The 13247-nt window shown below is 41.3% G+C and overlaps 1 protein-coding gene across 1 annotated transcript; it reads right to left on the bottom strand.

Moving 5' to 3' along the window:
* Positions 1-103: 103 nt before the first annotated feature.
* On the bottom strand, positions 104-12702 carry TUBB6 (tubulin beta 6 class V). The gene is made up of 4 exons (XM_060775024.2): positions 12468-12702; positions 10422-10530; positions 3129-3239; positions 104-1646 (listed from the first exon to the last, which is right to left on the bottom strand). The coding sequence occupies exons 1-4, from the start codon at positions 12522-12524 to the stop codon at positions 583-585; spliced, it is 1341 nt and encodes a 446-aa protein (XP_060631007.1). The 5' UTR covers positions 12525-12702; the 3' UTR covers positions 104-582.
* Between the last annotated feature and the right edge of the window lie 545 nt (positions 12703-13247).

Genomic DNA, 13247 nt, shown 5'->3' with positions numbered 1-13247 from the left:
TTAAACATCCCCCACTTCAAAGAGGCTCTCCTCCCCTGTCTTGCCATTAAAATGTCACTTTTTCAACACTAAATTGTAGATAGGTTATATGAAAGATTAGAGATGCCTTTTCCTATTATTTTTATTAACAGAATTTGTTCCCAGCAACTCAGTACAGAACAGCACTCAAAATATTAACTCACTGCAAGTCTAAAACATGTTTACTTAGATGCACATCCCATTGCGTCAAGGAGCTGTGCATAAGACTGCAGCCTGAGCTTATTTTTATTCACAGTTCAAGAAAATAGCTATTTAAAAAAACACACATTCTGCTCTGAAACAGGGACATTTTTAAATATGTCTCCTATTACCTGCATTAACACTTTCAGACAAAATTCTCAATCCAGGAGAATAAATGATTGAAGTCCAGAGCAGAATCTTTGATTATTATGTGGTACAGAGTGCAAAACATCCACTCCAAAGTCAGTAGAGGTTTAGAAGACCCAGATTCTTGGGTAGAGTCCTAAAAACTATCCTGGAAAAGTGTTGAGCAAGTGCTAGCTATTCAGACTTGAGCATTTTTGGAACAGGATTTATTTGACCTTATTCATTAATTTCTTCCTCATCATCTTCAAATGCTTCCTCTCCATCATTTGCTGTGGCTTCTTGATATTGCTGGTACTCGGACACAAGGTCATTCATGTTGCTCTCTGCTTCTGTGAACTCCATCTCATCCATTCCTTCCCCCGTAAACCAGTGAAGGAAGGCTTTTCTTCTGAACATGGCGGAGAATTGTTCTGAGATTCTTTTGAAGATCTCTTGAATCGCTGTGCTGTTGCCAATGAAGGTGGAAGCCATCTTGAGACCACGGGGCGCTATATCACAAACAGCCACTTTGACGTTGTTTGGGATCCATTCCACAAAGTAGCTGCTATTCTTGTTCTGGATGGCCAGCATCTGTTCATCAACCTCTTTCATAGACATGGGACCTCTGAAGACTGTGGCTACCGTCAGATACCTTCCATGCCTTGGGTCGCAAGCAGCCATCATGTTTTTGGCATCAAACATCTGTTGAGTGAGCTCTGGGACTGTGAGAGCCCTGTATTGCTGGCTCCCTCGGGCTGTCAAGGGAGCAAATCCCGGCATAAAGAAGTGTAAACGTGGGAATGGAACCATATTTACTGCCAGCTTACGTAGATCAGCATTTAGTTGGCCTGGAAAACGCAACGATGTTGTTACACCACTCATTGTAGCAGACACCAAGTGGTTCAGGTCTCCATACGTTGGAGTGGTGAGCTTCAGAGTGCGGAAACAGATATCATACAACGCCTCATTATCAATGCAGTAGGTCTCATCTGTATTTTCAACCAGCTGGTGGACCGAAAGTGTGGCATTGTAGGGTTCTACCACAGTGTCAGAGACTTTAGGCGATGGCATGACACTGAAAGTATTCATGATCCTATCAGGATATTCTTCTCGGATTTTGCTGATGAGCAGCGTGCCCATCCCAGAGCCTGTTCCTCCTCCAAGAGAATGAGTGAGCTGAAATCCCTGCAAGCAATCGCAGTGTTCACATTCTTTTCTTACTATATCAAGCACTGAATCCACAAGCTCTGCTCCTTCTGTATAATGTCCTTTGGCCCAGTTGTTTCCAGCACCAGTTTGTCCTGAGATGACAAAACAAAATAAAAGCAGGAAGATTTGAAAAGATGTAGTGTGTCATGAACAGTAAACTCAATATTACCAAAAGCAACATGACCGTGTCATGTTGACATTTCTGTTATTTTGATACTGTATGTATGAACTGCTCTGTTAACACTGAAAGCTCCTTTCACTGCCAAATAATATCCAAAACTTTATGCCAAAAGTATTTTTTTTAAGTTTCCACCCCTAAGCTCATAGAGACATGATGATATTGTAGGAGGAACACAGAGCATATATTATCCATCCTTTGCCACCCAGCACTCTCAATATATCAATATACCCATACACTGAGTTTTGTTTCCATATGTAAATCACCTTTGTTGAATGGGATGACTGCTTTTGTGCCTTATTAAGAGTATTATGCCTGAAATATTGCTAAGAACATGTGGCTAAGATGACTGTTGTTGCATATTAAATTAATGGCAACTATATGTGTTAAGCATGCCTACTATTTCCATTTCAGACTTGAAATTTCTTCTAAATAAGTATGCTTAAAATGCTGCTGTCAGACAGCATCTAATCTGCTATTTTGCACTGGGATGCTAACAAAAGAGACATTAACTAATGTGATGTTTGGGACTTAGTTTGTATCCACTTTTCCCATATGCTGTAGTCCTGATGAGTGAAGGGATTGCTCAAGGAGTTGCTATTTCTATTGCTACATGAAAAGAAATGTGGGAAACTCCAAGTGCACGGTCAGCTATGATGTTGATATGATATCACCCAACACTGAGGTGGTTGTTTTTACTTCTTGTGACTCAGCTCCTTGTTCACTACAGATCATGTAGTCTCATAAGCAACCATTTCACAGACACGGTCCTCTGTGGTTAACTCACAGACTGTACACTTGTGGTGTTATGAAGACTAGGTTCTGGAATTCAATAATGTCAACTTGACTGTGTAAATATATCCAGATTAAAAATAAAACCAAATATAAATATAAAGTATCCCTCCCAGAAGAGCTCTTGAGCAATGTACATTTGGAAGTTAACTGTAGTTTGGGTGCCTCTTCCCATTTCAGGCATATTGTTTTAGTGTTCATTTTTAGCATTACAACCATACAATCAGCAGCTCCTTCCTCAGAAATTTCCAAAAGGACAGTAATGTGGCAGCAAACACAACAGTCATGTGGCAATTTATATTTTTGAATATTTACTGTGGCCTGAGCATTCTTGGGCTGCAGCTGAATGCATTCTCTAATAATTTTGCAGGCTACACAAAAACACACTAGCAATCTCCAGGAAGATTTGTGGCATCATCTCGTTTCATAGGATCATAGAGTTGAAAGAGACCCCACGGACCACTCAGTCCAACCCCTGACATGATTTAATGTACAATCAAAACCACAAGTAAGCAATGATTTCCAAACTTTGACTCTCTTGCATTTCAATGCCTAATATACTTAACAAATCAACAGTGTTTGTAACAGAAAAGTGTTAACATACCAAATATAAAATTATCGGGCCGAAAAAGTTGTCCAAATGGACCGGATCGCACGCTGTCCATGGTTCCAGGCTCCAAGTCCACCAAAATTGCTCTGGGCACATATGTTTGGGCTGCAAAGAAAGGAAAAACAGCTCTGTATGGAGTGATGTCTACAGCTATACAGACATTAGTTTCATTCATTCAGTCCCAGCTGCTTAATGTATCTGTGCATCAGTTCATTATTATTATTTTTTCATGATCTCAATAACAAGGTATTAACTTTCCCATAGTTGTTTAGAAAAAGTCTTAATTGCCTTGGGCACTGATTCATTCACCTTAGGCTCCTCCCTTTATTATGAAAGAGGGTTGTTGTTTTTTTGCAAGTCAGTTTTGCTTACATTCACCCAAGGCATCTGTAACACCCAATGCCTCACAATCCCACAGAGATCTCAGTCAATACCACTCTTTTTAAATGTCATATAACAGGTTTCGGTAAGTGTACAAATATGTAGATGTGCAAGCTGTGGTTGTTAAAAGCAAAACAATAGAAACTTTGAACCCAATATCCAGAGACAAGTGTGAATATTACTAACATGATAATGAAGTAAAACAAAAGTGGGAACAATGTAATAAAAGCCACCAGTATAAACCTATCTAAGAGCTCCAGTTTTCACAAGATTATTAAAGAACCAGTTTGGGGGAAGCAACCTTCTCAAGCCTCCCCTATATGATGTTTGTCTGTTTTTTAATGTGTCATTTTATAAACTGAAGTATATGTCTTATTTGATTTGCAGTTTCCTTATCTCTATATACCTAAAGCAGTGGGAGGGGCTGCAGGTCACATGATTGACTCATTGACAGTTTAGAATGTTCAGATTTAAACAGGATGAGTGAATGTAAGGCATTGTGGGTGCGAGGGAGGGAGGGAGGAGGAGAAAGAGAAGAAGTGCACAGGCTTTCATGTTGAGCTGAGTTTCGTGTGGGGAGGGGAATTCCCATTTTGTGCTTTTGAATAAATGGAAGACACGAAATAAACCGAAGAAGCTGTAAGAACAAATTTTGTGTGCATGTATACAAATAAACTCTGCTACTCTGATTAGATTCTGATCCTAAGAGGCCATGATCCATTATCCCCAAAAGAACCAGCTGTGCTGAACAGAGTGTGAGTTATTTATCAGTCAAGTTTGCAAAGACCAGAATCTCGATGGCACTTATGTTAGCTTGACCTCCAGATCTTGTCCAATGTTAATTTGCTAGTGGTAAACTAATGGAGTTTTCCTGCATCTATACGTTTTCTACTTAATAGCATGGCCCCAAATCAACTACTATTAATATTTCATTTGATTGTGAACTTTGTGGAAAGTATTCACATTTTTTACCAATTAAAATGGTCTGAGAGATGTCATTTTCATGACCACTTGGCAATACCATCTGTTACTCTCTCTTCCTAATGTTTTGAACTTATATGGAAACATACAATTTGAGGAACTGATATTGACTGATCATCTTTAATTATTTAACTGTTATGGCTTGGAATTGTTGCCAGTTTGTGAACCGCTCCGAGTCGCCTCTGGGCTGAGAGGGGTGATATATAAATATAGTAAATAAATAAATAAATAAATAAATAATCTTAAACAGGAGGATTGTTACATAAGTTATTAAAATTCCGGTTCCAGTTCAAGAAAGTATAAAGGATTGCACTTGGTACAAATGTATGCACGTGGAGTGTTGGCTATATCTATCTCACCAGGAATTTTGGAGATGTAATAGACACTTTGCTGAAAATATCAACCCAACATGAAATTGTTGTGAAAAGACAAAATCCATGCTGGTAATAATAAGGGCCCCTGGTGACACAGCGGGTTAAACCACTGAGCTGCTGAATTTGCTGACCAAAAGGTCAGTGGTTCAAATCCAGGGAGTGGAGTGAGCTCCCACTGTTAGGCCCAGCTTCTGCCAATCTAGTAGTTAAAAAACATGCAAATATGAGTAAATCAATAGGTACCGCTTCTGCAGGAAGGTAACAACGCTCCAGGCAATCATGCTGGCCACATGACCTAGGAGGTGTCTATGGACAACTCTTGCTCTTTAGCCTAGAAATGGAGATGAGCACCATCCCGCAGAGTCGGACACAACTAGACTTAATGTCAGGGGAAACCTTTAACTTTACCTTAATAATTAGGAAAGCAATTTAAAAAGAAAGAAAGAAAGAAAGATTTAGGGTGGGAGGATGAGAGCTTTGCCCTTCCCAGATAAGAATTCTGCCCTCCCTCCTTAAATTTTCCTTCCGTTCCCATGCAGAAGTCTTCTTGTTTGCTTGTGCAGCATTTGGCACTCTTGAGCAACTTTCATTGCTTGCAACCATCAATCCGCTGATAACTCCAGGGAATTTCCTGTAACAGCTGTTGATGAACCACAGCTCTTTCCCCTTCCTCTTCCCCTAAGAACAGGCCTTTGGTAGGATAGAGATTGAGCAGCTGCTGTCAGGGAAACCCTTCGTTTGCATTTTGTCAGAATGTGAGAATGTTATTTTTTGGTCTACATATCCCAGAAAGCCCCAGCCATCTACTGGCCCTTTCCTCTATAAAACGTGTGATTCAAATATTACTGTGATGGGTTGTTGTTTTGAAAAGTGAGAGAGATTTTAGCCCAAAGAAAAGGGCATCCACTCCAACTGTCCCAGTCTGGCAGGGACAGTCCTGACACATTTTTCAGCGTACTTCAGCTGCTACAAATTCAATTTCAAGTACACGAGTTGTGTTGTTTTGTTCCTTCAAGTTGCTACTGACCTATGGCAACCCTCAGATAAACTTGTCACAGGGTTTAGTTGGAAAGATGTGTTCAGAAGACGTTTATCATTGTGTTGTTGATGGCTTTAATGACCGGAACCACTGGATTGCTGTGAGTTTTCCGGGCTGTATGGCCATGTTCCAGAAGCATTCTCTCCTGATGTTTCACCCACATCTATGGCAGGTATCTTTAGAGGTTGTTAGGTCCATTGGAAAACAGGCAAGTGAGATTTGTATATCTGTAGAATAATGTCCAGGGTGGGAGAAAGAACTCTTGTCTGTAGGAGGCACAGGTGAATGTTGCAATTGGCCACCTTGATTAGCATTCTCCCGCCCTGGATATTCCACAGATATATCAACCTCACTTGCCTAGTTTCCAACAGACCACACAACCTCTGAGGATGCCTGCATAGATATGGGCGAAACATCAGGAGAGAATGCTTCTGGGACATGGCCATACACCCCAGAAAACTCACAGCAACCCAGACATTTATCATTGTTTTGAGGCTGAAAGTATATGACTTTCCAAGCTCATCCAGTAGATTTCATAATTAAGCAGGGATTCAAACGCTGCAGCCTTTCCTACCATAGCTTGCCTGTTCTTCCTCATAATAATTGTTTCATCTTGACCACAGCCTGACATTTCTTGGCCAGATGTATCTCCATTTTAATCTCTGAGATGCCAGAGCGTATGGAAGGGACAGCATGTCTGCCATCCCTTTCACCAGCCCCCACAGTGTGACTTGACTCCCTTTTCCCCTTCCTATCTGCGAACAATGCTGTGAGCGACAGAGGGATTAGAGCACATCGTTACAGTGCAGAGCATCACAGGGATGAGCCAAGAATGGCAGGGATGGGGAAGTAGGCCTCACCCGAAAGTGTTGGGAGAGGGAAAATGAGCTACCCGGCCTGGAATTCTTCCAGGACAAAAGCTTAGCCTGCTCACATTTGCAAAGAATGGCAGGATTTCATGCTACTGGGCTGGGACAATGGTTCTAGCATTTAGGGGGCAACTGCTATTCGCGAGCCACCATCGAGCGACAGCTGAGGTATTGCAAATGTTGTCCTCATCATTTTCCACAAATGAAGAGAAACAATGCTTTAGACTCTGCAACAAGAACAAGCAATATTTCCACACATTACAGAGCCGCATGTGTCAATGAGCAATGGTTTGGGAGCAGCAGGCACACACATACTCAGATCCAAGGTTGGGAAAGTTACTTTTGTGGGACAACATTCTTCCAGAATCTTTCAATCATAAATGTAACATTTGCTTGTGGAATTAACATAACTCAAAAACCACTTGAAAAACTGACATCAAATTTGGCCACAATACACCAGCTAAGCCAATGTATGTCCTTCACTCTAAAAAAAATTAACCAGAAAGAACTTAAACCCTCACAAACCTAAATGACTATACATTAAAAGAACACCCTCCCCCACCCCTCCCTCCTGCACAATGGGTAAAAACCAACAGTTGAGAGAGAGGTAGTTTGAGAGAGGGAGGGAAAGGTGGCCAGTATATCACTCTTACTACCCCCTGCTCTCTCTTCCCAAAGGATTGAGAGAGAGGGAGGGAGGGAAGGAGGGAGAGAGAGAGAGGACACCCTCCTCCAGATCCACCCCTCCCCTTCCTCTCCTTTCCTTTCCCTCTTGGCTGTTGGCAGCATGGAGGTGCCTCTGCTGGGCTGCTGGGAACTCACATGGGAGGGATTCTGTGTGTGTGTGTATGTGTGTAGGCACATACATACACTTATATGCACACACACACATTTCTACACACCTCAACACCCAAAATAACTCACCCATATTGAGTTATGGGAAGGAATTCTGGGAAATGCAGTCTAGTGTGTGTGTGTGTGTGTGTGTGTGTGTGTGTGTGTGTGTGTGTGTGTATATATATATATATATATATATATATTCCTGAGCTGAAGTCTGATACAGATATATAGGCACACAGGGACATGTCAGCATACAGGAGCAGGAAAGTGAAAGCCTTCCTCCTGTATGACTCTTTTTCTCCCTATCAACACTAGTGATTGACATCAGGAAAACATTCCTAGTGCCAATTTGGGAAAAGGAACAATAATCTTTTTGCATGGAGTAATAATGTATCAGGTTAGACTAGTGCCATTCATCAACATTTAGCCATATCTATACTGTTTGCTTTCTGATCTATAGCATTTTGATCTTCAGCAATGTGTATGTGTATATGTTTGTCTTGGTAAATTTGAATTTGAACTTCATTTTTTTTGCTTTCTTATGAAGTATTTTGAGAATAATTAAAATCCGTTTTGTATTCTACATCTGTTTAGTTTAATGATGATATATATATATATATATATATATATAAAATCAGTATATATGTATGTATGTATGTATATCAGTATATCTACATATATATAAAATCAATGTGTGTGTGTGTGTGAGTGAGTATATCTTCAAGGAGCCATGGTGGTGCAATGGATTAAGCCCTTGTGCCGACTGAACTGCTGACCTGAAGGTCAGTGGTTCGAATCTGCAAGACAGGGTGAACTCCCCTCTGTCAGCTCCAGCTTCCCATGCGTTGACATGAGAGAAGTCTCCCACAGGATGGTAACACATCCGGGCATCCCCTGGGCAACGTCTCTGCAAACGGCTGATTCTGTCACACCAGAAGCAACTTGCAGTTTCTTAAGTTGCTTCTAACAAGATTTCTGAAAAGTATATTTACATTCTATCTATTTCAGTTTACTGATTTCAATATATACCAGAAATAGGTTTTCCCATGGACCCCATCTTTTGATTTCTGCCAAAATAAATTTGCCTGCATTAAAATATTACATAAATTCTGAACAAAAATAAAGTTAAGAAGCAGCCATGCATACAGTATGTTATGCTACTAATATATATGATATACATCTGTAGGTAACACAAACTAACCAGTGGAAGTTTGGCTTTCTCATAGAGAAGGAACAAAAAAATGACAACAATAAGGGGCTGTAATACCAAACCTGGAAGTCATGTTGACTGGCAGAAGTGAGGTCAGCCCTCCACTGCCTCAAACAATACACAGGGCAAGTGAAGGAAAGGAAATGGGAAATAAGGAGCAACTGATATCGTCCCCAGGAACTGCCTGTACTTTCTTAAAGAGTCCTGTAATCTACTCAGAGCACCAGATTCAGACTTTGGATACACTCTGTGTGGGAAAATTAACAGCCAGGAAAATACTGTATCTTTCTACGAGGATAATCTACACAATGTGGCACCCAAGCTTGCACTTTTTAAAATTCTGTATCAGATAGTGGGGTAAAGAAGGACACAAAGCATCAACATCCCTTTCCTGGCCCTGAAAAATCCAAATACTGTATAATTTATTTTTTTGGAATGTGTCCAAAGAAGGGCAACTAAAATTATCAAGGGTATGGAGAACAAACCCTATGAGGAGCGGCTTAAAGAGCTGGTCATGTTTAGCCTGCAGAAAGAAGGTTGAGCGGAGACAGAATAGCAGTGTATAAATATGTGAAAGGAAGTCATAGGGAGGAGGGTTGTTTTCTGCTGCCCTGGAAACCAGGATATGGAAAAATGGCTTCAAACTACAGGAAAGGAGATTCCACCTGAACATTAGGAAGAATTCCTAACGGTGAGAGCTGTTCAGAAGTGGAACTCTCTGTCTCAGACTATGGTGGAGGCTCCTTCTTTGGAGGCTTTTAAGCAGAGGCTGGATGGCCATCTGTCGGGAGTGTTTTGAATGCAATTTCCCTGCTTCTTGGCAGGAGGGTTGGACTGGATGGCCCACGAGGTCTCTTCCAACTCTATGATTCCTATTCTTAGGAGATTTCAGCCCTACTTGACTTTATGTTTGTGCAGTCTTACAAATAAGATCAGTCTACCAGCCATTAGGAATTGAGAGAGTTGAAGTCCAAAAACTCCAGGAGGGCCGAAGTTTGCCCAGGCCTGATCTAGACTGTGAAACCAAAACAAACGTGAGATCCTCAAAGTGTTGAGCATCTGCCCAGTGTCCACTTCTGCACATGTGTGGCATAGTTGCAGGATGGAGGAATGCTCCTGGCTTGGCCATTTTCTCCATCTGCAGTTAAGATTGGAAATCAAATCCAATGTAGTGCGACACCAGGCATGGGCAAACTTCGGCCCTCCAGATGTTTTGGACTTCAACGCCCACCATTCCTAACAGCCTCAGGCCCCTTCCTTTCCTCCCTCAGCTTAAGCGGCTGAGGGGGGAAAGGAAAGGGCCTGAGGCTGTTAGGAATGGTGGGCGTTGAAGTCCAAAACATCTGGAGGGCTGAAGTTTGCCCACACCTGGTGTATATAGTTCACACCCTGGTCCAGTTCCCTTTTCAACCTCCCTTGAGTGAGAGTACAGAAGGTTTAGAACAACAATGGGATGGTTGGTTCCTAAAACAGCACAGCTACACACACAGAGGAAATGGATGAGCAACCTCTTTGCTGTCTTCATCGTCACCTTCTCCCCACACCCCAAAGACCACATACATCACCACCCTTGGCCAGGAAGGCTGCACTCACATGATGATTCATTGTAGTAGACATTGATCCTCTCCAGCTGCAAGGGTGAGTCACCCACATAGCCTCCGGCGGGGTCAATCCCGTGTTCGTCGCTGATCACTTCCCAAAACTTTGGCCAAAGGAGACAAAAGTGAGACAAACCCTGTGACACTCTTCTCAAGAGCTCTGCCAACCTTTCTCTACCCCTTGCCATGCTCCCATGAGCTCCCTCCCCTCCCCACTCCCTTGCACCCTCATTGGGAGCTCTCCAAAGCCACCCAGGCTTGGCAGAGAGAGAGCAGGCCTTCCAGGCATGTGTTGGAGCAACAGCTGCTGAATGCCTGGCATGTTTGAGCAGTGCTCCTCTCCACCCCTCCCTGCTCCTGGCCTGGAGACTGAACAGAGCAGAGAAGAGACAGGGTGGGGCTGGAAAAAGAGACAGAAACCAGGCATTTCTCAGGCAGAGTTCAAACCCAGGAGAAAACAGTTAAGATCCCCCAGTAGCTTTTCTATTTCGGGCCACCCTTTCATTTGTCGTTCATCTTTTCCTTCTCCCTTCATTTTCCCCTCTGCCACTCCAGTATGTTCCCCCCCCCCCCCCCCCCCCGGTTTCAGTTTTTTCCCCAAAGCCTTTTATGGTCAACATGAAACAGTCTGGTTTTAGTTCCCATTTTGATGGGTTGGCTTCCAGCTCTTTCCAACCGTTGAGTCCTCAAAAGCATCTAAAAGCCACAAAACAAAACAATCCACCTCTCGAAAAAGTTTGCTTCAGCAGATGAAACTTTTCTCTTAAACCCTTAAAATACAATATGACAGATCCCTTTCTTTTTAAATCTTTGAGATACTCAGCAAGGAATCTACCTCTCCAAAAATACCTAATTTTGTAATATAAAAGATATCATAATAGTAACTTTATTTTTGTACCCTGCCTCCAAAAATAGTTATTATTATTATTACTATAAATAAAGTTATTATTTTGACCAGCATATATATCTCATTTGCTGTGTCAAAATACTAATAATAATAACTTTATTTTTGTACCCTGCCTCCAAAAAGTTGTTATTATTATTATTCTTATTACTATAAATAATAGTATTATTTTGACCAGTTATTATTATTATTATTATTATTATTATTATTACTATAAATAATAGTATTATTTTGACCAGTTATTATTATTATTATTATTATTATTACTACTACTACTACTACTATAAATAATAGTATTATTTTGACCAGCATATATATCTCATTTGCTGTGTCATAATAATAATAATAATAATAACTTTATTTTTGTACCCTGCCTCCAAAATAGTTTTATTATTATTATAATTATTACATAATTATTATTATTATGTACCCTGCCTCTGGAGCCCCTGGTGGCACAATGGGTTAAACCCTTGTGCTGAAGTACTGAAGTCTGACATGTCGGAGGTTCAAATCCTGGGAAAGCATGGATGAGCTCCCTCTGTCAGCTCCAGCTCCCCATGCAAGGACATGAGAGAAGCCTCCCACAAGGATGGTAAAACATCAAAACATCTGTGCATCCCCTGGGGAACGTCCTTGTAGACAGGCAAGTCTCTCACACCAGATCAACTTACAGTTTCTCAACTTGCTCCTGACACAAAAAATCAAAAAACCATTCTGCCTCCCTCTCCCTGAAGGGACTAAGGATGTCTTACAAATGGCACAGCGTGCCTGAAACAATGCATAAAATAAGCAAATAATACAATACAGAATAAAATCAAAATCATATAAAACAATAATTTAAGCTCAAAACAATGCCCAATAACCTATGGCGAGAACTATTGTAAAACCTGACCAACTGTAAACAATAACAAGGGAATGGATTATGCAAATTGCAGCTGATGACCAAGGGCATGGGACAAAAGTGCAATGCTGTGTCATTAATATAAAAGGAAGCAGGGATGGTTGAACATCATGCATTGATCCATCAAGTGTCATGATCAGATACTATTTGCCAGGACACTCACCACCACAGCTAATATACATATACTACTGAAAGTGATGGCAATAAAGTGACATTAAGAGAGTTTTTCCCCATACCTTGGTTCCAATTTGGTTTCCGCACTGGCCGGCCTGGATATGAACAATCTCCCTCATGGTGATAGTCAAGCTCCCAGTCTCTCTGCTTTTGCTTCTCCGCCTCCTGGTCCTGACTCTGCTCTCGAGAGTTCAGCTCTGAGCCCAGCGCCTGACTCAATGAACGTTTTATTGGCTCTTGCGGGTGATTCACTCTCCCGGCTTTGCTCACTCTGCAACTTCACATAAGAATGGAAATGTGGGAGGCGGCAACCAAGAGGAGCAACTGCTGTGGGCTTTGCCCCTGGCCCACCCTTGGCTGGGATTCCTGTCTTGTGTGAATGGCAAACGCCTCCCTGTTACTACGATGTGCAATTTTAAATGTTTGAACATCAACGGTCTCTGTATTTTTTCACTACCACACACATTTTGATTCCTAATGCTAGCAGCGCACAGTATGGACTGATGCCAAAGTCAAGTGAATAACTGCAGTTTAGAGACTTTATTTAGGATAATACATTTCACAAAAACACTTGCATATATCATTGCAATATAACTGCAAAGCTGAAACTTTAAGCTTATTTACTTTTTTGAACCTAATGCACATGTTCTCTGGTCAGAGCTGTAATTGTTATTCGATTACAATGACATTTTGAATTACTGTAGAGTCTTGCTTATCCAACATAAACAGGCTGGCAGAATGTTGGATAAGCGGAAATGTTGGATAATAAGGAAGGATTAAGGAAAAGCCTATTAAATGTCAAGTTATGTTATGATTTTACAAATTAAGCACCAAAACATCAT

The sequence above is a fragment of the Anolis sagrei genome, chromosome 4 (genome assembly GCF_037176765.1).
Source record: "Anolis sagrei isolate rAnoSag1 chromosome 4, rAnoSag1.mat, whole genome shotgun sequence".
Lineage (NCBI taxonomy): Eukaryota > Metazoa > Chordata > Lepidosauria > Squamata > Dactyloidae > Anolis > Anolis sagrei.
Note: the sequence above shows the minus strand (reverse complement) of the source record. Positions and strands in the feature narration are given on the sequence as shown.

Excerpts from the sequence above, each read along its gene's own strand:
- TUBB6 (XM_060775024.2), bottom strand. The coding sequence starts at position 12,524 with ATGAGGGAGATTGTTCATATCCAGGCCGGCCAGTGCGGAAACCAAATT. Across the intron at positions 3,240-10,421 it reads CTACTACAATGAATCATCAT|CCCAAACATATGTGCCCAGA; the intron begins GTGAGTGCAGCC and ends CTTTCTTTGCAG. Across the intron at positions 1,647-3,128 it reads GCCCGATAATTTTATATTTG|GACAAACTGGTGCTGGAAAC; the intron begins GTATGTTAACAC and ends TTGTCATCTCAG.